General features: G+C 26.5%; 2 protein-coding genes across 2 annotated transcripts; both read left to right on the top strand.

Annotated features, from left to right (window-relative positions):
• Nucleotides 1-160: 160 nt before the first annotated feature.
• On the top strand, nt 161-6,412 carry LOC103573745 (uncharacterized; the record flags this gene model as incomplete). Its single annotated transcript, XM_014442356.2, has 4 exons — nt 161-403; nt 2,452-2,714; nt 2,792-2,903; nt 6,144-6,412. Coding segments are annotated over exons 1-4 (708 nt in total), but the record flags the coding sequence as incomplete, so codon positions are not given.
• Nucleotides 6,413-9,506: 3,094 nt separating this feature from the next.
• LOC103573746 (protein takeout) lies at nt 9,507-19,112 on the top strand. The gene is made up of 4 exons (XM_014442355.2): nt 9,507-9,806; nt 14,153-14,440; nt 17,602-17,751; nt 18,747-19,112. The coding sequence occupies exons 1-4, from the start codon at nt 9,629-9,631 to the stop codon at nt 18,896-18,898; spliced, it is 768 nt and encodes a 255-aa protein (XP_014297841.1). The 5' UTR covers nt 9,507-9,628; the 3' UTR covers nt 18,899-19,112.
• Nucleotides 19,113-24,455: the final 5,343 nt, after the last annotated feature.

Here is a 24,455-nt window from a genome sequence, read left to right as displayed (position 1 = left end):
GAAACAGGATGCTGGGAGATAACTAAAAATATAATATTTAAATTATTAGAGTGAGGATTTTATTTATTTAAACAAGAGGGGGAATTCTGATAATTATGTAAGTAATGTGGACTCGAAAATTCAAAGGATAAAGAACGTATCAGAGCGGGTTTCAGATGCATTGCTGAGAGTGAAAGCGTAAGCATCAGGACTCATGTGTATTTGTTGTGTCTACTAAAGCTGCTGAATCTTTCGTAGTTGTATAGTTTCAGCGTGTTGACCGCAAGGCCAATAAAGTGTAACACAACATTACTCTAGTACATTTAATAAATTTCCACTGGACCGAATTATTTTTAAAATATGTTTAAGTTCATTATTTTTAGTTTTTTTTTTATGATTACTTTATGTCATACTGCTGAATTTGGTGAGTAATTAAATTCATTTTTATTAGTTTAGTAATTTACATATTTTATAAATGCACGGTATTAAAATTATTTAATCGACTTATATATAAAATAAAAAAGTTAAATATCTGTAATGATCATAATTATTCTTTAGTGTAATTACTATAACGTGTTATCTATAATCAAAGTTTATTATTTTAAGTATAAAAAAAATGCGAAAAATTGTACCGTAATTTAGTTTGATTGGTAAAAGTGAAATCAACTAAAATGTTTGCGCAATTTTTATGAAATCATAAATTTTCCATTGACTTTGTATCATTAGTATCTTTACATTAGTGAGTACAATGTACACGGAAAAAAATGATGCTCAAAATTTTAATAGTTTGTAGTTTATTTTCGACATAAAAATTAGTATATTCGATACTAATATCAAACTAGGATCATTATATATATTACAAAATGGCTATTATTTATGTCAAAATGTGATACACAGAAAAGCTAGATTTGTAATTTCGTATATTAAAAGTAATATGAAAAAGAATCGATAAATTGCTATCTACTAGTTATTACTATTCAAATAAACATACAAAAATTTTTGAAATGAGGAACCGAAAAATCAGTAAACGTACATATTAATATATAAAGATCTAGTATACTAATTTTTCATTTTATTATTTACCACTTATTCAATTTATGTATATTGTAAATTAATTTATAATGATGAATAAATGATATTTTAAGCTAATAATTGATCAGTGATATCGAATTTATAAAATAAAAGCTACACGGAAAGAAAATTATGGGAATCATTCCCATAATATATAGGAACGATTCCTATAAATTATAGGAACCATTCTTATAATATTATAGCAATGGTTCCCACAGTAGTATCGGAACGATTCCTATACTATTATAGGAACCATCCCCATAAGATTATAGGAGTGGTTTCCATAATAGTATAGGAACCATTCCTATAATATTATGGGAATGGTTCCCATAATTGTATAGGAATTGTACTCAAACTATTATAGGAATGGTTCCTACATATTATAAGAACTACCCCTATAACATTATGGTAACTATTCCCATAATATTATAGGAAAAGTTCCTATACCAATATAAGAACCACTCCTATAATATTATGGGAATGGTTCCCACATCATTATGGGAATGGTTCCTATAATGCTATGGGAATGGTTCCTATAATGATATGGAAACCATTCCCATAATATTATATGATCGGATTCCATACTATTATAGGAATGGTTCCCATTATGGTATAGGGGTGGTTCCTATAATATATAGGAACGATTCCTATAATAGTATGGGTACAATTCCTATAATAGTATGGGTACAATTCCTATACCATTATTGTAACTATTCCCATAATATTATAGGAACAGTTCCTGTACCAATATAAGAACTACTCCTATAATATTATGGGAATGGTTCCTATAATGATATGGGAACCATTCCCATAATATTATATGATCGGATTCCATACTATATAGGAATGGTTCCCATTATGGTATAGGGGTGGTTCCTATAATATATAGGAACGATTCCTATAATAGTATGGGTACAATTCCTATACCATTATAGTAACTATTCCCATAATACATAGAAATACTTCCTATAATTTTATTTCCGTGTAGTAACTTGCAATTTTTGGCTGAAAACATCAGTATCTAAGATAGCAATTGTTAATTTGACCAATCATTACTTTTTAGTAGATTATTCCATAAATTAATTAACTTCCACTAATGAGTCACGTATCATACCTAAAAGTAATAATATTTAGTTACTTTTTGAAATAATTGATAGTAGTTTTTAGGAATCTAGAAAAATTAGTAAACTACTTTGCATTAAGCACATAATAGTACTAATTATTGACAACAGATTCCGCTTTTTCCTATTATTCATTAATTTCTAATATTCTGTTTTTTTCCGTGTATACCTAGGAAGTTGTTTTAAATCACTTTATTTATTATTATTATTATTTTAGTATGAGATGGAGTTGTTATATTCCATTAATTAAACAAGTTTTTTTTTCTCAACGTGTTCATAGAAGATGCATTTAAACATTGCTATCCAAACGTCAGTGGATTTGATTCATGTATTAGAGAGGGATTGAATTCTATAAGGCCATATTTTAAAACAGGCTTGTCAAAATATAATGTCAAGCCATTCGATCCGTTTTTTGCTGAGGAAGTAACAGTGACAAGAGGTTTACCTAGACTTGGTTTTATTCTGACATTGAGAAATGTTACAGAAAGTGGTTGGACAGCAAGTAAAGTTACCAAATTTGTCAGTGACTTATCGAATTACAAAGTAAAATTTTTTTTTCATATTCTATCATTTTAAATTAATAATTTTGTTATTATAATAATTTTATTTTTGTTCTTTAGGTTGTTTATACTCAAAGTTTTCCAGCAAAATTTTTGAATGGTGATTATGAATTCACTGGTAATTTATTAGGTCCCAAATTGACAAATAAAGGAAAATTTACTCTTGATTTGTGTAAGTAATAAATTTTAATAGTTTAAATTTTATTTTTCAAAATTATTATTAAGTTATTTTTCCCGCGGCATTCTGATGCAAAAATAAATTTTACTGTAAGTGGAAAATTACCCGAACATCAGTACTCGGAAAAAAAATTCTTGGCTAAAAGTAAATACTCTGGATTCAAGAAAATTTTTTTGAGAACCTGAATTTTCTTGGATAAAGAAACTCTGACCTAGTTCCTGAAATTGTCTTCCACAATATTATTTTGACTAAAGATAGTTTTTTTTTCTGTGTTGTAAAGTGTTTAATTCCTTTTGTTTAAGAGTATACTTTAACACTACATATTTACATATACACACAATTACATATTTATTTATTAAGACTACAGGCATGGGTCCCAAGTCAAAAAAAAAATTCGGATTTAAGTCTTAAAATTCTCAATAAAGTTTTTGAGGATCAATTTAGAATTTGAAAATTGACAACAGTTTAGAAAGTTATCCTAGTTTAGTCCTCAAAGTAGTAGTTACGACCCATTTTACCACTGAGAACTAAACTGGAATAACATAATCTGTATTAGAGCCTTAAAATACTCAAAACATACACGGAGAAAAAAGTATAGTAAAAATTACAATACTATAGTAAAATTTACTAACAGATATGAAAAAATACATTCTGTATTGTAATTATTACTGAACGTTTAGTAAAATTTACTGGCTAGTAATAATTACTTAATAAGATATTCAAAATTATTATGCGTAATGTATTTTTTGCTAAGACGATTATATTTTTTACTATTTGTATAGTAAATTTTACTATAAGTACTATTAATAAATACAAATTTAAGAAAGTAAATTTTCTAATACAATATAGGATTTGTTACTATACAAAATATTAAAAATTACTATACAAAATATTAAAAATTACTATACGCAATGTATTTTTTGCTAACACGATTATATTTTTTTACTATCTGTATAGTAAATTCTACTATGTATAGATAAAATTAAAAGTTGGTGGGATAGCATATACAAATATGTATTACAAGTTCTAGAACTTTTGTCTAAAGGAGACATCGGGCCGTTAGACATAGGAAAGGACTCACGCGCGGGAGATCAGGGTTCGAATCTCGGTTGAGACAAGTGATTTTTTAAAAAACAAAAATCGACACCAACACCATTACGGATGACATAAATAATACTAAAAAGTTAAAAGCTAATGAAAATTTAATTTTATTTATTTCCATTCTAATACAGTAAAATTTACTAAACGGGATAGTAAAATTTAGTAAATATAACTAAAAATGAATATGCAATATGAGAGATTTTCCATAGCCAGTATATGAGAAATTACTAAACGACTTGTAAAATATGCTTATCTGTTTATTACTTTTTCATATAAATCATAAGCGTTTAAAGATTAATATCCAAATTTAGTAATCATTCTTATATTTTTTAGTAAAATTTACTACATTTTTTTCTCCGTGATAACTTTTCATTCGCTGAGGATTTTGAGGTCTTAGTTATAATTCAAAATCGAGAAATCATCCGCATTTAGATCTATTAGTTGTCATGGAGGATTTTGAATACTTAAATAGTTACTTTTTGGGCGGCAAATAAAACATCAAAGGAATTGAGATTTTTGAGGACTAACCTGGGTCGAAAAATTTGATATGACTTTGGTCTAACTGAACAGTATTCAGGATACTTGGTCTGTTATTGAACTTCTATAAAAATTTCAATCTGGTTTTGATCTTCTCGGACCGAAAAATTTTATCTGATTTTAGTTTAATTGGACTATTTGATCTGTTTTTTTATCTTTTACAAAAATTTAAACTGTTTTCGACCTGTTCTTTTAAAAAACAATTGCATTATGGGCAGACCAAACTAGATTAATTCTTGAAGTTTAAAAAATTTTAGTTCTGAAAATTTGCAAGGACAAAAGTAGATTAAATCATGGACTTGTGATATTTTTATTTATGGGCAATATTTATAAAAAAAGTATTAAGTTACAGAATTGATTATGTTTTGCTTACTACTTGTTTAGTATCTTTTGTTTAAAAATGTCGGCAGTTAATGAAAGTTTGACAGCTTAATTTTTAGTTGTCTTGACTGAATATTTATAGCATCGAATAAAAGTGATAAAATAACTCTTAAAATGTCTAAAAAATTTTTCTTATTTACCGGATAAAATCGACAATATTTTGGCATTCGAAAACATCAAAATTCTTGTGACATTTTATTACGGAAGCGCATTAGCGTTTCAAATATTAAGAAAATTAAAATAAATTTATAAGTCTAGATTATTATGATTATTATTTATATTTTTAAAAAGTCTTGTTTTAGATCTAAAAGCGATTAAAAACAGAATAAATATCATACGAAAATAAGTCTGATATAGGCCTGGATAAGGAATAGTACGGGCAAAAACAGATTAAATTCCTATATAAAATAAATACGATTTATAAACTTGAATTAAAGAAAAAATATTTAAATTTATCATTTATTTTAAAACAGATATAATTTTTTGACCCGGGAAACTAGAATATTTTTTTGACTCGGGGTATTATACGTTTCGTTTCATCCAAAATATTTGTATAATAAATCAATTCATAAATGAGTTGATTTTCAAAAAAAAGGTTGAGAGCGTACAGCTTTTGGTTAAATAGTACATGCAAAGCAAGTAAAAAGTGTGAATTTTAAATGTTAATATCTGCTCTATTTAATAAGTAGAAATTTGTTATTAAAGGGTTTGGAGTGAGAATGTTGAAATTTATAGAAAAGTGAGTTTGCAAAGTTACTATTTCAATTTGAAAAAAAAAAAAAAAAAAAAAAAAAAACAATGGAAATTATTTAACAAGACTCTAAAATGAGATTTTAAAATCAGCCAAGTAACGATTAGGTTAATGACAAAATAATTTGTTTGTAATTTTTATTAAATCAATCGCCAGTATTAAATCCAGTAAGATTAAAGAATCAATTGCAGAAAAAAATTTTAAAAGCCGGTTAAATTAATTTATAACATCGTTTAAAATCAATAAAAAAAAATGATTGTTTTTTAGCGAATCCTGTTTTTTGTAATTTTTAATTTTGATAATTTATAAAATATTTGATATCTAAAAGATCCTAAAAATGTTAATTTAACAAAGAGAATTCAAAAGTTCAAAGAACTCATAGACAGAATAAAATTAAAAAGCTAGCTCTCAGGGTCAGTTAATTGTAATATTTTATTTGTCTGATGATCTTTTTTATTTTTTAGATGATTTGATTCAAACAACAACTATAACAAAACAACCAGGAGAAAAATTAAAAGCGCGCATTGAAGTAGAGACAATAAGAGATTTAAAATTACATATATCAAATCTTTTGCAAGGACGTCTTGTTTTAGAAAATTTCATGGATACAATAATAAATGGTGCGTGGCAACCAGGTTTTGTTGTAACAAAAGGTATTATTAATGACCTCGTGTCAAATGCTTTTACCAAAATATTTGGTGAGGCTTTTCAAAATTTTCCATTTGATAAAATAATTAAAAAGAAATAAAAATTTTTATTTAAAAAATAAAATAAATAAATTTTGAAAATATCATTTGTGATATATATTTTTGAATATATATATAATTCAAATATAGTATTTTAAAAATAAATAAATTTTTTATAATTATTTATTTATTTATAAAATTTTGTGTCGATCATTGAGAAATTTTTACAAATAAGTACCAAATGTAACCTACATATACGTAATTAAAAAAACTTGTTAAGCGAATTGCCTAAGTCATGTACATACATTTTTCGCATTTACTTGTGTTACTGTACGCTGAAAGATTTTCAAATAATTTAAAATAAAAAATTTTTTAATTATTTGCTTTTTTTTTTTTTTTTTTTTCAAAGATAAGTGCCTGTAATTATTGTTTGAAAGAAGAAATAATCATATATTTTTTTTTTTAATTGGTAGTTGCTTACCTTGAAGTCCCGATAGACTCAAAGGTCTTTGACCCGTTTATGACTAGATTAAATCTCAAAGTCTAATTTATATTAAAATTGTTGTTCACTACTATTAATATTAATAAGAAAAATATTTTTTTTCTTTATAAATTATATTTAATTCTCATTATCATAAATGTTTCTATGTTAATGGTTCAAAAGTTATTTCTTTATACAGACTATGTATTAATTTTCATTTTAAAATTATAAATTTACGGAGAAAAAAATATAGTAAATTTTACGTTTATGATTTATTTGAAAAATTAATAAACAGATAAGCATATTTTACAAGTCGTTTAGTGATTTATCATATACTGGCTATGGAAAATCTCCTATATTTCATATTCATTTTCAGTTATATTTAGTAATTTGACTATATTAGAATGGAAAAAAATAAAATAAAATTTTTATTAGCTTTTAACTTTTTATTATTATTGCTATCATTTTGATTATTATTATTATTTAAGTCATCTGTATTAGTGTTGGTGTCGATTTTTGTTTTTTAAAAAATCACTTGTCTCAACCGAGATTCGAACCCTGACCTCCCGCGCGTGAGTCCTTTCCTATGTCTGACGACCCGATGTCTCCTTTCGACAAAAGTTTTAGAACTTGTAATACATATTTGTATATGCTTTCCCCACTAACTTTTAATTTTATCTATGCATAGTAGAATTTACTATACAGATAGTAAAAAAATATAATCGTGTTAGCAAAACATACACTGCGTATAGTAATTTTTAATATTTCGTATAGTAACAAATCCTATATTGTATTAGAAAATTGACTTTCTTAAATTTGTATTTATTAATAGTACTTATAGTAAAATTTACTATACAAATAGTAAAAAATACAATCGTGTTACCAAAAAATACATTACGCATAATAATTTTAAATATCTTAGTATGTAATTATTACTAACTACACGGAAAGAAAATTCTAGTAAAATTTACGATAATAATATCGTAATTTGTCCTATTGATTATTGTAGTGGTGGAGTAGACTTTCAAAATCGTAATTTTTACGATGTAGCGTTGGAAATTTCATTTCAAAAATAATACTTCAATCTACTATAACAATAATAATACAATTTTACTAGACGTTTAGTAATAATTCCAATACAGAATATATTTTTTCATGTCTGTTAGTAAATTTTACTATAATATTGTAGTTTTTACTATACTTTTTTCTCCTTGTAAGTTTATTAAAATTTGTTATTGCAAAAAAAAAAAAAAATTTAATTAATCGTTATCAATATCCATGTTTTTAGTAGATTTTATAAAAATCTAACTGTTGTATTTGCTCTTATGACGCAACTTTACAAAAATTTTAACATTCTCTATCTCTTTTAGTCAAGTAGGTTCCAAAAATTCTATTGGTGAAAAAGTTTATGTATATATATATATATATATATATATATATAAGATGCAACGAGTGGTTCTCCCACGGTAACGCCTACAATTCTATACCGATCTCGATGAAATTTTTTTCACACATTCTTTAGCTAAAGAGCTCGGTTCAGTTCAAAGATGAGCTAAATCGGCCAAAAAGTTTAAAAGTTACAGTCGTCTAAAGATTTTTTGATTTTTCAAAAAATTCAACTTTTCTTGATTTATCGTTAAATAACTTTTGATCCTAAAGAGACAATCTATTTTTGGTGATTGAATCTTTATGTTCATTCGATTTGCTTTAATCAAAACTATTTTGCTTACTCTTTTGATAATTTTTTCTAATACTTTGATGAATTTCGAAAATTTCAAAAAAATAAAAAAAAAACATTTTTTTTTACTTTCTCATTTAATACCTTTCTAGTAATACATAATAGTTGAATCTTGTCAATATTTTTATGTTGTTTATCTAATGAGCTTCATATTTCAGTGCTATTTTTTTATATTCAACGGAAATGATCTATTTATCTATTGAAATTTAGCTGTTGCATTCGTTCTTCCACTTTTTAATAAATTCATGTAACTGTTCTAATTCCGATTACTGCCGTGTAACATTTTTAAAATCTCAACATTAAAGTATATATAAAGTATTTTTTCAAAATTGACAAGTATAAATATAATTGATCTTATAAGCTTTAGATGAACTTTTAAACGCCACCGTCTATCTTACGGATTCGAATAATTAAATAAATAATGAAAAATCTACTTCCATTTCGGCTGTCGAATGGCCTTTTTTTATTGTGTATTTTCGATAAAGCATTGTTCGATTTCTCTGTACAAAGTTTATACATTTCATTTGAAAAATATTTAATTGTAAAATTATCCTTAAAAATAAGTATAATAATATCAAATTGGTTGTATATAATATATATATTAACTTTTACTTTTATATTAAAGAATGAAGAAAGTATTTAAATAAACAGGACAACTTTACGGTTATTGAACCTCTGCGAAAGTTTAAATAAATAGCTGAGAGAGAAAGATAAATATATAGAAAGAGAAAAAAATAAATAAATAAATAAAATACCAGCGATGTTTCTGTTTCAATTACTGTGCTTGGTTATTATATGGTCGGAAGAAGAAAGTTAAGAGGAATTGACGATTGTAAACCCCACTCTTTCTCTTTTATGGTATAGAACTTAATACCATAGCGGGGGGCAATGTCAAGGTGCTATAAGTCTCATCGCATCAACCACTGGCTGGTCATTTAAGACGAACGAGTTTTATCTCTTCAACGTAAATTTATTTATGCTTAGCTCTTTAAATATATATATTTTTTTGAAATATTATTTTTTTTTTTTTTAATAAGTTAAATTATGAAGATAATAAAAAAAATTTTGTGTAATGTCATCTTAATTTTTTTTTTATCCGGAATAAAAGTTGACGGAAAGTATCGCGGATTAGAATTTTTGGAACCTTGTTCAAGAAGTGATCCCCAATTAGAAGCATGTCTTGCAAGATCGGCTAATGTATTGAGCGAGCGCTTCCGATATGGTAAGAAAATATTATTTTTAAAAATTTATGTATTTTACTAACGCTTACTCGGTCCCAATTGATTCACTCACGTAAAAAACATATCTTCATGCGTTTAAATATGTACGGAAAAAATGATGCTCAAAATTTTAATAATTTGTAGTTTATTTTCGACTTAAAATTAGTATATTCAATACTAATATCAAACCAGCATCATTATATATTTTACAAAATGGCTATTATTTATATTAAAATTTGATACACTGAAGAGCAAAATTTTTAACTTCGTATATTAAAATTAATATGAAAAAGAATCGATAAATTGATATCTACAGTTGTTACTATTCAAATAAACAGAAAAATTTTATAAATGAGGGACCGAAAAATTAGTAAACGTACATATTAATATATAAAGATCTAGTATACGAATTTTTCATTTTATTATTTACCACTTATTCGATATATGTATATAATAAATTAATTTATAATAACGAATAAATAACATTTTATATTAATTATCAGTCAATGGGATAGAATTTATAAAATAAGAGTTAAAAATTTTCGGTATTTTTATGAGCAACAAAATCAGTATCTAGTATACTAATTTTTCATTTTATTATTTACCACTTATTCGATTTATGTATATTGTAAATTAATTTATAATGATGAATAAATGATATTTTAAGCTAATAATTAATCAGTGACATCGAATTTATAAAATAAAAGTTTGTAACTTTTGCGATTTCCGGCCGGAAAAATCAGTATCTAAGATAGCAATTGTTAATTTGACCAGTCATTACTTTTTTATAGATTATACCATAAATTAATAAACTTTCACTAATGAGTCACATATATTATACCTAAAAGTAATAATATTTAGTTACTTTATAAATTAATTGATAGGAGTTTTTAGGAATCTAGAAAAATTAGTAAACTACTTTACATTTAGCACATAATAGTACTAATTTTTGATAACAGATTCCACTTTTTACTATTACTTATTAATTTTTAATATTCTGTTTTTTCCGTGTGCTTAGTTGGAACAAAATTTGTATCATTTGAAAGATAATTTATTAAGAATGATGGGAACATAATTTTAAGTTTATTCTTTAAAAATAATGATTGAAAAATACAAAAATGTGAAAAAAATTTGTGATGTCCGTCAATATGTACGAATGTTAATAAACACAATAACTCAAAAAATATACAACCGATTCATCTATTTTTTTTTTTTACTTTTGAATTCTTAAATAGCACCCCCTGAAAAAACCACGATCCAAATCTTTTTTTTTAATTGTAATTTATAAAAAATGAAAATAATACAATAAATAATTATATGAAGTGAATTGTTTTTTTTTTAAATGCCGGTAATATTTATTTATTTATAGTTTTCATCAAATTTTTGAAATATAAATTTTTTAATTATAATTATAAATAAAAGTTGAAAAAAAAAAAAATTTTAATTATAATTTGAGTTATTGTTTCAAAATAAATAAGTTGGGTTGAAGTTTTGACAAAAAAAAGTTTTGAAATTTTTAATTCTGATGAAAAAGAGTAAAATAGGAAACATGTATTTTTACTTTTATTTTTTTATTACGATAATTCTTACATAGTATATATAATTATTTAAAAAATGTAAATATGTTGATGTATGGTGAAATGAACAACCAGGTTATAACGGTTTAAATCGTCAACTCGGTGTCCCACATTCCGTTTATGATAGCTTCAAAGCAGCGTTACTAGTAAAATAAGTAACCGTCAAATAAAGAAGAAATAAATATCAAGAAATCTATGTTGAGGTATTTCAAATAAATAATTATCTGAAATTATAATCCTTTGAAGAAATACAAATTCATGATAATTATGGATTTCATAGGTATTCTTACATACATGTAAACATGCAGCCCATTAGACGATTATGAACTTGATATTAAATTTCAATGATCATTTTGTAAGAGTAATTGTAATACAGCGAAGAAATTATTAAAAATCTCGATTAATCGATTTTTAAAGTTTAAAAATTACTCTTATAAAATGTTGGACAAAAATTCATATTGAAGATAATAATTTTTGTGAGAGTTTAATTTTCACGTGTAAGAATCCTTACACAGAAAAAAAGAATTTCTTGACGTGAAAAATTTTTACTCGACCCCAGAAATTTTTTGCATTATGAATTGAAAACAAAAATTTTGTTAGGGTACGGAAAAATTTTTTGTAGGCAAGAAAATATATTTCGGGGTGAAAAAAAAATTTATTGTGCCAAGAAATTATTGTTTACATGGAAAAAACAGAATATTAAAAATTAATAAGTAATAGTAAAAAGCGGAATCTGTTATCAAAAATTAGTACTATTATGTGCTTAATGCAAAGTAGTTTACTAATTTCTGTAGATTCCTAAAAACTGCTATCAATTATTTCAAACAATAAGTAAATATTATTACTTTTAGGTGTAATACGCGACTTCCCGGATTAAAAAATTAGATCTGTTTTAAAATAAATGATAAATTCAAATATTTTTTCTTTAATTCAAATTTATGAATCGTATTTATTTTATATAGGAATTTAATCTGTTTTTGCCCCTACTATTCCTTATCCAGGCCTATATCAGGCTTATTTTCATATGATATGCAGTCTGTTTTAAATCGGGTTTAGACTAAAAACGAACTTTATTATAATTATTGGTCTGTGTTCAATTGTTTTTAAGGCCAAAAACAGACTTTATTTACTATAATTTTTAGTCTGTTTTTAAACACTTTTAGATCTAAAACAGGACTTTTCAAAAATATAAATAATAATAATAATAATATAGATTATACAGTTATTTTAATTTTCTTGATATTTGAAACGCTAATGCGCTTCCGTAATAAGATGTCACAAAAATTTTAATGTTTTCTAATGCCAAAATATTTTGGATTTTATCCGGCAAATAAGAAAAATTTTTTTGACATTTTAATAGTTATTTTATCACTTTTATTCAATGCTATAAACATTCAGTCAAGACAACTAAAAATTAAGCTGTCAAACTTTCATTAACTTCCGACATTTTTAAACAAAAGACACTAAATAAATAGTAAACAAAACATAATCAATTCTGCAACTTAATTTTTTTTTTATAAATATTGCCCATAAATAAAATTTTATAAGTCCATGATTTAATTTACTTTTGTCCTTGCAAATTTTCAGAACTAAAATTCTTTAAAGTTCAAGAATTAATTTAATTTGGTCTACCCCCATAACGCAATTGTTTTTTAAAAGAACAGGTCGAAAACAGCTTAAAATTTTGTAAAAGATCAAAAATAGATCAAATAGTCCAATTAGACTAAAATCAGATCAAATATTTCAGTCCGGGTAGACCAAAAAAAGATCGAAATTTTGATAGAAGTTCAATAACAGACCAAGTAGTCTAAATACAGCCCAGTTAGACTACAATCAGATAAAATTTTTTGAACCCGGTTATTAGTGAAAGCTTATTAATTTATGGCGTAATCTATTAAAAAGTATGATTGGTCAAATTAACAATTAGAATCTTAGATACTGATTTTTCCGGCCGGAAATTGCAAAAGTTACAAACTTTTATTTTATAGATTCGATATCACTAATCAATTATCAGCTTAAAATATCATTTATTCATCATTATAAATTAATTTAAAATATACATAAATCGAATAAGTGGTAAATAATAAAATGAAAAATTAGTATACTAGATACTGACTTTTTGCTCGTAAAAATACCAAAAATTTTTAACTTTTATTTTATAAATTCTATCCCATTGACTAATAATTGATATAAAATGTTATTTATTCGTTATTATAAATTAATTTATTATATACATATATCGAATAAGTGGTGAATAATAAAATGAAAAATTTGTATACTAGATCTTTATATATTAATATGTACATTTACTAATTTTTCGGTTCCTCATTTTTAAAATTTTTCTGTTCATTTGAATAGTATTAACTGTAGATAGCAATTTATCGATTGTTTTTTATATTACTTCTAATATACGAAATTACAAATTTTGCTCTTCTATGTGTATCAAATTTTAATATAAATAACAGCCATTTTGTAATATATATATATATAATGATGCTGGTTTGATATTAGTATCGAATATACTAATTCTAAGTCGAAAATAAACTATAAACTATTAAAGTGTTGAGCATCATTTTTTTCCGTTCAGTCTAGAGAAAATTTTTAGCGCTAAGATATTCTTTTTTTTCTGTGTAAGAAATTTATCATTAACTTTTTTTTTTACACGGACACACTAATAAAATTTATTATAATAGTTATGTAATTATGAATTAATAAGAAGTGTTGATTAATGTGGATTCTGAATTCAATAAAGCATTTATTTATTTTTTTAGGCCTACCGCAGTTAGGATATCCAGAAGTTGAGCCAATAGTATTAGATGAAGTTCAAATATCTTTAGGTGGTGGTCCAGACGGTTACAAAGCACAATTTCGTGATGTTGCAGCAAGGGGGGTTTCAGCATTAAGAATAACTGGTTTAAGAACACGAATAACTGATGATGAAGTGCAATTGCAATTAGCGCTTCATATACCAAGAATTAGAGCTGCTGCCAAATACCGATCAAGTGGGAAACTTATTGTTGTTCAGGCTAGCGGTGCTGGTGATTATTGGGGTGAATATGGTAAGTTTTATTTCAACCAGTTTTTATTAATTAAATTTAAAATTAGAGAAAGAAAAAGCATGTATTTATTTCTGTCTAATATTAGCTTGTTTAAACTGGCAAAACAGAGATTAAAACTCTTAGCTTATACAAAAAATGATTTACTCAAAGTAAGATTTAAGGAGGTTCGACCGGATCTAATGTAAAAAGGATTTTCCAACTTTAAGATTTGAAACTTAGTATACATGTAAAGAAGTACTTTATCTATGTATTCTTTAAATTTGAATATGATCCACCGTCTAGTTTCTTAGAAAAAAAGATTTAAAAAAGACATTTTCAAAGTTTTTATACACAGGCTCTTATGGCAGAGACAAGCTCCCGTCATGACTTGTTCAATTATTTTCATTATTAATCTCCCAAGTTTAAGAAATAAAAAATCACATGCCATAAACTTGAATATTTGTAGAATATGATAAGATTTTAACAATATAGTGTTACCGTTGTAATTATTTAAATAATTCAAGTTAAACTTTATTAATTAATCTCATTCATCGACAGAGATACATATTATTGAGGGTTTGACAACGCCGCGGAAGCAACTGAGAGAAAAAACAAAAAAGGAAATACATTAATAAGAGAGACAAGATTAGAAATAAATTTTTCCCGCTTTAATTTGAATATCGATGTGTAAGAAGTTAGAACGCGCTGTTGCCAAATCTTTTTATTAAATCATATGAGTCAAAAATAACCAAGTCATTTCATTACTTTCTTTAATTAAATAAGTAATAAATATTAATTTATGAATTCGTTATGTTATTATAAATTATAATAATGAATTTTCATAATTATTAGGAGAATTTAGCAAACAAAAAAATTCAAACACTACTTTGACTCACTAGTGTCAGTCGAACTTCCTTAATTTAAGATTATATAAACTCGTTTATTTCAAGATTTTTCGAATCTGCTAGGAAAACTAATTTTAGACTAATGCCATTGACAACTATTGGCGCATACGTAAACCATGAATGGTTACATGACTAAATATCACATTTATAGTATCACACGATAAAATATCACCGGCCTATACATTGAGATAGTATAACGTCAAAATATCACATGGGGCATTTTCAGGAACACACTCTGGAAGAGAAAATATTCAAATTCTGCGTTCAGAAATATCCTCTAGTCGTACCCGAGGTGCGATTTAACATTACAAAGGTACTAATTACACCTGGATAGGTAATTCTTCACCTCCAGAGTATAATTCTGAACACGCCCATGATATTATATCGTATGATATTATGACTGATATTTAGTCGTGACACCGAATGCTTCTAGTCAATGGGAAGAAACGAACATTTTTCTTCCCTAAAGTAAGTCATCAGATTTAATAAAACATATTTCAGTCCAGTTATTAATCGCATAATTATGCCATTTTCTTGTTGGTTACCTCAGTGTATTCATAGTGTCTGAATAAAAGATTGTTTTAATCATTAAATTAAATTTATTAGTTTACAGATAAAAATAATAGAAGAAATTTTTCATTTCATTTTTCTTTTGCGCTAATGCTGATTGCAAACTGCAATTAGCTTTTAATTCGTTTCTTTCAACTGATCGTTTACGCTAAAACTTAAATTTTTAATCCATATGTACATAATTGCGAAAATTATAAGAGAGTGTAATAGGATAAAACACCCTTTTATCCGTATAATGTTAGTCTTCGTCTCAAATAATTTTATTTTATCCCTTGACACAGAATATACTGTTTCATATTATTGAATATAAATGTTTGTGTAGAATGTCCCCTAAAATTAATGTTTTAATAATAAATTATAAAAAAAATCGGCTCTCTCAATCTGAATCAGTGAATATTCACTGATTATCAATGAATATTCACTGATGTAAATAGTCCCAAGTATATCATTGCAAATCAGTAAAATGTTACTGATTCAATCAGTGGAAATCGCTTCACTATTCTAATTATTAAAATTGTTACTGAATAAAATAGTGATCGTAACAGATGTAATTAGTCATAACTATTGATTCAGTTTTTGATGCGGAGAAAAATCAATATTTATTGATTAGTGCACATTAAAAACACAAAAATTCATATCATGATCATATATTAAGCCGTTGATGAAAATAGAATCAACATATACAAGTTTTTCGATCAAATACGTTCTCCATTCTGTAACCAAGTGATATTTCTTCAGGCTCTACATATTCACTGCATTCTTTTGATACATCAATTTGTTGATTTAAATTCTTCAATCCATCAAATGGGTTGTGAAAGTCAAATTTATTTAATAAGTCTTCCATTTCAATATCATCAAGTTATTGTCTGTTAAATTATAGTAATTTTCCATTGAACATGATTATAAACATTTATCTGAAAACAATAATGATATTTATTTATAAACATGAAATAATTAATAAGACAATTTCAGGTTATGCATTACCTAAGATGTAAATCAACTGCATACACAAAAACATTTCAGAATTATTCTACTCATATTCAATTGAGAAAAATGAATAAGTTTCATTATAGTATACAAATTATAAATTAACTTTTGTTTGTTAAAATATTTTAAACTCACCGTAATAATAGAGTAATATAAATAATAATCTTTGATTGTAACTTGCAAACAACCTCTGTTTAACGAACAAGTTTCCAAGTATAGATGGCACTCTTTACTGCCGTGAAGCTAAATTCACTGATTAGTTAGTAAATTGATCTTTCAGTAAATTTTGTAATTACTGGAAAAATTAGTAAGATTTTTACTGATTCAATTTAAGAGAGGGGGTAAGTCCAAGTGGTGTAAGTCTGAAAATTTTCGGTGTTAAAATAATACTCCAACCGGCGCAAATATTCTTTACTAGTCATAAAATATATTTCGGTCTTAAAAGTATAGTACTGTGTCAAATAGTTTAATATTTTATTTTCTTACTTTATATTTGTTAATAAATAATATGTTATATTAATTTTCATAGAAAACAGAAATTTTTTGTGTTTTATAAGCTTTTCAAGATTAATACTTTGAATAGACACAGTTTATCCCGCTTTGATACCAATATTACTCCGCCTTTACACCGATTGAACACCTGTGTTAAATTGAGTCCATTTTCAACACTGCTCTTTTCATAGTGTAATAATATTAATAGAATTTTTTTCGCACTTTCAGATGGAGTTAAAGCCAAAGTATTTATCAGAGCTAAGCCATTCTCAGTCGAAGACCATAAATATTTGCGACTGCTACAATTGAAAATGGATTTCAGTGTTGAAAATATTAAAATGGGAGTCGAAAATGTTCATGGAGGCAATACAATATTACGTAAGTAAAATATAGATTGATTTCTGCATACCTAATATTAGGGTGGCCCAAAAAAACCGAATATTTTTTTTTTTCAAGTCTTTTATGAAAATTTGTTGGCTTGTGATGTTTTAAGAAGCTTCTCCAAAAATCAGCTCGATAAAAAATTTTCAAGAGGTAGCTCACGAATTTTTAAAATATCAAAAATCATCGAAATTTCAATTTTTATTTCCGTGGCAGCAATAGTTTATGTTTGTGAAATCATGCCTACGCTAAAAATTTAAGCCCAAAATTAAAATTTTTAAACCTCGCTCAAGAATTTTGAATGTTTCCGAGTGCTGTCTTTTGAACTTTTCGAGCGACTCTTGAATATTGATATTAAAGCTTCTCGATTTTTTCACCATCAATTTGCATCGCAATGAATGAAAATATAACCCGAGAAATAGAAATAATAAGTTATTTACATATTTTTTTATTTTTTAATTCAATTTTCAAGTTTTTTCGCTTATTTGAAACTTACCAAATTTTATTGCTTAAGACTGTCCTGTATATTTTTGTGGTCATGCAAAAGTTATATTTTAGTGAAATGACAATAATTGAGTTATAAAAAAATACAAAAACTAATTCAAAGTATTAGTCACATATTATCAGTTAATATTCAAAATTCTTGAGCGCCGTTTGAATATTTAAATTTTGGGCTTAAATTTCCAGCATAGACATGATTTTAAAAATATAAACTATTGCTGCCACGAGAAAAAAAAATTTCGAAGTAAAAACTCCGAATTTCAATCATTTTTGATATTTCCAAATTCGTGAGCGACCTCTTGAAAATTTTTTATCGAGCTGATTTTTGGAGAGGCTTCTTAGAACATCGTAAGCCAACAAATTTTCATAAGAGACTCGGAAAAAAAAATAGTCGGTTTTTTTGGGCCACCCTAATACCTATAATGGAATTTTTAAAAATTATTTATAATCATTACATTAAAAAATTATGAAATATATTTTATTTTTTATAGAAACGGCATTGAATTACTTCATAAATAGTAACAGTCAAGATCTCTTGAAAGAAATGAAACCTGATTTAAGACGTAAATTAGTTCAAGTTATGACAGCTTTTGTAGAAAAATTATTTGCTCAAGTGCCTTATGATGCTTGGATCACAGATTAAATTTCATAAAATTTTTTTATTATTTTTTGTTTTTTATAATTATATAACTAAATCATAGAAAAGCTTTAATTTTAATTATTTATTTGATTACTATTTTTACCAGTGAAAGTAAAAGTACTGTTTTTTTAATAGTCTGATATTATTATTGTAATTAATAATATTATATTAATGTAAGTTAGTAGACAACTATCTTTAAGTATTAGTATTTGATAAGAATATTATTCACGTTTTACATGACATATATTCAATTGTCATCAATAATTCAATTGTTATCAATAATTCAATTGTTATCAATAATATTCAATTGTTATAAATTTTATTATTTAATTTGTGTTACTATACATTTGTATATGTATTTAATATATATATCAAACAATATATAGACTTTTTAAAAATAAATATTATTAGATTAAAATTTATCTAAAAAATTATTTTAATTATAATTTAATAACTTTTAATAATGATACGTGTTTTTTGAATTTTTAATGTCTTGCCATGAAAATTGAAAATTTTTGAAAAAAGTGAAGTTACTGGTTTTGGCTCAATTGTCTAAAATCGAGTTTTCATCAGATTTCGATGTTTTGAGGTTCTACACTGAGAAAAGAATTTATTAAATATTAATACATAGTTTATTAAATATTAATAAACTTCGACAAAATATTTATGAACGACCTATCAAATGTTAATATCAATTTATTAATATTTAGTCGATGGAAAGATTGATATTTGAAATGTGTAGAATAGAATTTAATAAATACAGTCGAATATTAGATGTATATAGTCGCCCGATGAAAGCTTGGGATTTTTTCCCATTACGGTTTTTTCCCTCACCATCTTAATGTTGTGATAAGCGCATGCATCATTAAAAGCAAATATCCTTACGTCAGCGCGAGTTTCAAAAATAATAAACATAAGAATATGCATGCAACGCACTCTGATATCTAATGCTTAATTAAACACCATTAAAAAAATTAGTAATATTTATACAATAATTCTTAATAATTTATAGTATTAATTCAATCATAGATATTATTTTGAATTTGATGCTAGCCCATAGCAGCGGGAGTAGTTCGGTGCTCTCCACTAGATCGCGTCCATGGCTTGTACTGCCCCTGGTAAGAAACTTATTTCAGAGTTATTATAATCCCAACGAGAAATTTTTTCTGAGTGTATGAAACCTGAATTATGGGATTTATGTTTGAAAGTTCTGACACATTCGTATAAGCATTTAATTATATCAAATAGATAATGGTCATTACTGAAACTATTTGTGTATATGTCTGTAGCAACAAATTCAACACTACGTCCATCAATGTTCAAATTCGTAATCAAATCTTCAACGCTTAAATAGTTGTATGAACGTGTACTTCTTTTTAAACACTAAATAATATCGATGACCTTCAATTAAAATTTTATCCAGTTTTTGCAAGTCGATGATTTGTAATTCCCAGGGTAAAGTTAAAACTGCGTATACGGAAACAACGGTGCATTGAGGATTAGCATTAATATGATTGAAAATCAATCTATTGCCTTGATGAAGATTTGCAGATTGATGAAGATATCGCGTCCCTAATGCCAAAAAGGCATATAATTTTTTTTTAATTCACCTATCACTTTAGAGTGACAAAATTGATCAAAAAACAAAAATTAAAATATCTATTTATTTTTTTAACGTCAATCGGCAATATAAAATAACAATTTACATGTAATATGAAAAGAGAATAACAGGCGAAATAACGCTTTAAGCAATGGATTATAATATAGCAATAATAAGATAACTAAGACAAAAAGATTGCACATGGGGGGGGGGGGTTCGTGGTTAGTCGTTGTATTTCAGTACCAGCTTTTTGACAGTCCGGAAAGATGGGTAGGGACAACAAAAGAAGTTTGAGAACACATCCGAGCTGATAGCATTAACCGAGTTAGATATTCTGTTTATAGGCCCAAAACGGACAAAGTTTTTGGAGGATTTTGTTGTATTTAGCAGCCGGCTATGTCGTAGGCCTGTTTTGGGGCAGATAAATTCAAAAAGTTCAAGTATTTCTGGGGAGTTAATGTACCCGTTGAAATTTTTTTAAACATGTGGGAAAAAATATTTATTTTGTGTTTGATTGGGAATTTTTTTGTGTGTGACAATATTAATAAAAGTGATGCAGCATCTACTGATTTGGGAATTTTTCACAATAATACGGTAATTTGTATTTTATGTGTAGGGGAGGGTGGGGCACGACTGCCTTCTTAAGCCGGTAATTATTTTTCATAACTTTTAATCTTCAGGTAAACTTTATTTGGTCCTATCTTGAGCAAATCTATCAAGATTTTACCAGAACTCGAAAAAAAAAAATTTTTTTTTCTGGGGCACGACGCCCCCCCCCCCAAAATCTTAAAAAAAAATAATTTTTTTGTTTTTTGAAAAAAAAAAAGTTTATGCATAAATATACTATTTCCGTACTTTTGTAATTTCATAGACTTGGAATTTATTAAAAAAAAATGTTATTCGCTGATATTTATTAATTGCCAAAAATTTGTATCTGATCTAAAATTTTAGGTTATTGTTTAAAAGAATTATGGTTAATTTTATTAAATATTATTGTTAAATTGTTTTAAATAAATAATAACTGTTTTAATTTCAAAAACTGTGCTTTCAATTTTTTATTTCATTATTCGTTAAATTTTTGGCTTTCATGGAATAATTTTCATAAATCAAGTTTTTTAGTTGGTCCATTGTGCCCCAGATATTGCAGATTAGCTTAAAACATCAGCGGTATCATAATTTGGCAGAAAATAAAAAAAAAATTTTCGACCAAATTTTTAAGGGGGCCGTCGTGCCCCAGGGGAGCCGTCGTGCCCCACCCTCCCCTATACAATAAATTGATTTGTATGATTTTATAATTATTGTCCGATTTTTAAACAGAAACAACTACTTGAGCTGTGCTTTTCTGATAAATTGAACCCTGCGGTAATAACTGTTGACTTGATTGACATCATGTTCGAAATTTCAATAAACGAAGTGGTCAACGCGTCCATTGTAATAATCGATGATGATTTTAAGTCAACTGTGATGAAGTGGTACTATCCAAATTATCCCTCGTATATTGTATCAGCAGAGTCTGATAGAAAACTAAAAGCTCTTCTTCACGAAATAAAATCGTCGATTATTTGGAACGTCGAGTCATTGGTTTTCATGCTTGGTGAAAACTGGGGAGAGGCAATGAAAATACTGAGGATGGTGTGGGATATTGAAGCCCTTGGATCATTTTACGTTTGTCGAGATCAAGTCAACAAAAGTACGATGGTGTATACATTTAACCCCTACACTGATAGAGCACCGGAACCCTGGACTAGAGTGAAGAAGATAACGAAAGATAATCGATGGACATTGTATAGACAGACATTTAAAAACGGTAGAGTATAAAGTGAAATTCGTCATTATTTGTGTATAAATATTGAATTTTCGTTACAGATTCGGAATCGTGTCAAAGTTATTATTTTGACAAAACTCGAATTTTGGACGGTTATCCAGTAAAAGGTTTTGAACGAAATTCAATAATTAGTGACATTTCATCAAACGAATTTACACCGATACCCCCAATTGGCAAAGCGGTAACCCATATTTCGTTTTTGAAAACATATTTTCAATGTTAAATGTCACACCGGTGATGCACTACTATATAGTCGGTGATGTTCTACACTCTGAGAGAACAAAAAAATTATTTAATAATAAAACTTACGATGTATGGATGAATTTAAAACCACTCGGTTTACTTTATTACGAATATCTGGATATTATTCCTCTATACTCGGAAGAAGGCTTCATGATAGTAACAAACTCGCGTTCTATTCCAATCATTGACCAAATTGTTGACAATATGTTTAGTTATCAAACCATGATACTATCGATTATTATTCTAACTAGTATTTTTATACTTATTCTAGTCAATAATAAGTACAATTTTGTCGAAACCTTGTTTGATATCTTGTCGTTAGTATTAAATATGGGAATGACAACACCCAGAGAACGTTTATTCATGCGTATTACCTTTCTAGCCACATCTTTATTCATGTTGTTGTTTAATCCAGCATTAGAGGGTCAAGTCATGGCACTACTTGCAAAACCGAATTACCGTAGGGTTGAAAATTTAGATGAATTACATTTGAATAAATATAAAGTCATTTTCGACTATAAAATTCGCGATTATATAGCTGACACACAATTATGGTCAAGTGATTCTGATAAGGAGTACTTGTATGAGCAAAATATATATGATGATATTAAATGCTACGATCACATTATGAGAGAATATTCAAGTCCGCAATATCATCAAATGGTGATAATTGGTGACCTCCCGGAAAATAATACAGCTCCGATAAATGATTCACTTGGATTTTCGAAATATAACTCAATTACGAAAGATTCTTTAGCTGCTTGTATATTTGCGTATAGTTTCCGTGAGTCCGCATTAGACGATGAATTACACATATCAAAGGACTCATTATTCAAATCGTACAATGTGTTTATGACCCGTAAACGTTGGAGTTTAAAAAACAGAGTCGATAAAGCAGCAATGAATATTTTTGAAACCGGTCACATTCATTACGCCGAACAATTTGAACGTTATAAAGAATTAAAAAGAAAAAAAAAACTAGCTGCTAGAGCCGAATTATATAAAAGTGGATTCGATCAATTAGAGTATGAAGATTTTCGAATAGTTTATCTTTTCGGCACATTGAGCTTAATGTGGACAGTCACTGTTTTTATTTTTGAAATATTTTTCAAAAAAATGACGCAGGTATCTGTCAGACAGACGTTTACAAAAAGTAGAAATGAAACGAATTAAACTACGGCGAAAATTAGCATTGATTAATAAACAAACTTCTGTTGCTGAAACGCGGGTTTAATTATTCGTATTATTTTAATATTACGTGACTTTTATGACTACGTTCATTCATTGATTTTACTCAGTGTCATTTAAGTAATTGAAGGATATTTAAAATAATTATCAACGACGCGTTATAAAGGACAAAGTTCCTCACATAAATGAGCCGAAGTTTTGAGTTTTAATCTGACTTTTGAAATTAAATTTTTGTAAAGAATTAATGAACCGAATTTCTGAGGATTCTATTTGGAGAACATCCAATATTATCAAATTATAAACCGTAAAAATTTTGCTTTCGTACAAAATTATTTAGTGTTTGATCATAAAATTAAATAACAAACAATATTTGAATTTTATTTTATGAAGTTATAGATTGATATATTCCGTTCTGCCCTTGTTGCCCTTGAACTGAGTAACTAAATATTGCATGTTATGTTGTTCGACTGACATATTTATTGATTGATATTGTGTGTCGTTAAAATGATTGAAATTTTAATAAAATATGTAAAGATTGAAAATTTCTGATCACCCATTGGCATAAAATTAAAAAATTATTACCTAGTTTGAGTTAAAATCTTTAATTCAAGAGAGATCATCTAAGAATTTTTAAAATTTAAAAAACATTTTAACAATCTAGTGTTTCATTTTCTTCAATTTTTGATTCGCACTAACAAAAGTTA

The sequence above is a fragment of the Microplitis demolitor genome, chromosome 8, assembly GCF_026212275.2.
Source record: "Microplitis demolitor isolate Queensland-Clemson2020A chromosome 8, iyMicDemo2.1a, whole genome shotgun sequence".
NCBI lineage: Eukaryota > Metazoa > Arthropoda > Insecta > Hymenoptera > Braconidae > Microplitis > Microplitis demolitor.
The sequence above is the reverse complement of the archived record's forward strand: the minus strand, read 5'-3'. Positions and strand labels throughout refer to the sequence as shown.

Coding starts and splice junctions, on each gene's coding strand:
- LOC103573746 (XM_014442355.2), top strand. CDS start 9,629: ATGAAGATAATAAAAAAAATTTTGTGTAATGTCATCTTAATTTTTTTT. Junction 9,807..14,152: donor GAGCGAGCGCTTCCGATATG/GTAAGAAAATAT, acceptor TTATTTTTTTAG/GCCTACCGCAGTTAGGATAT. Junction 14,441..17,601: donor TGATTATTGGGGTGAATATG/GTAAGTTTTATT, acceptor TCGCACTTTCAG/ATGGAGTTAAAGCCAAAGTA.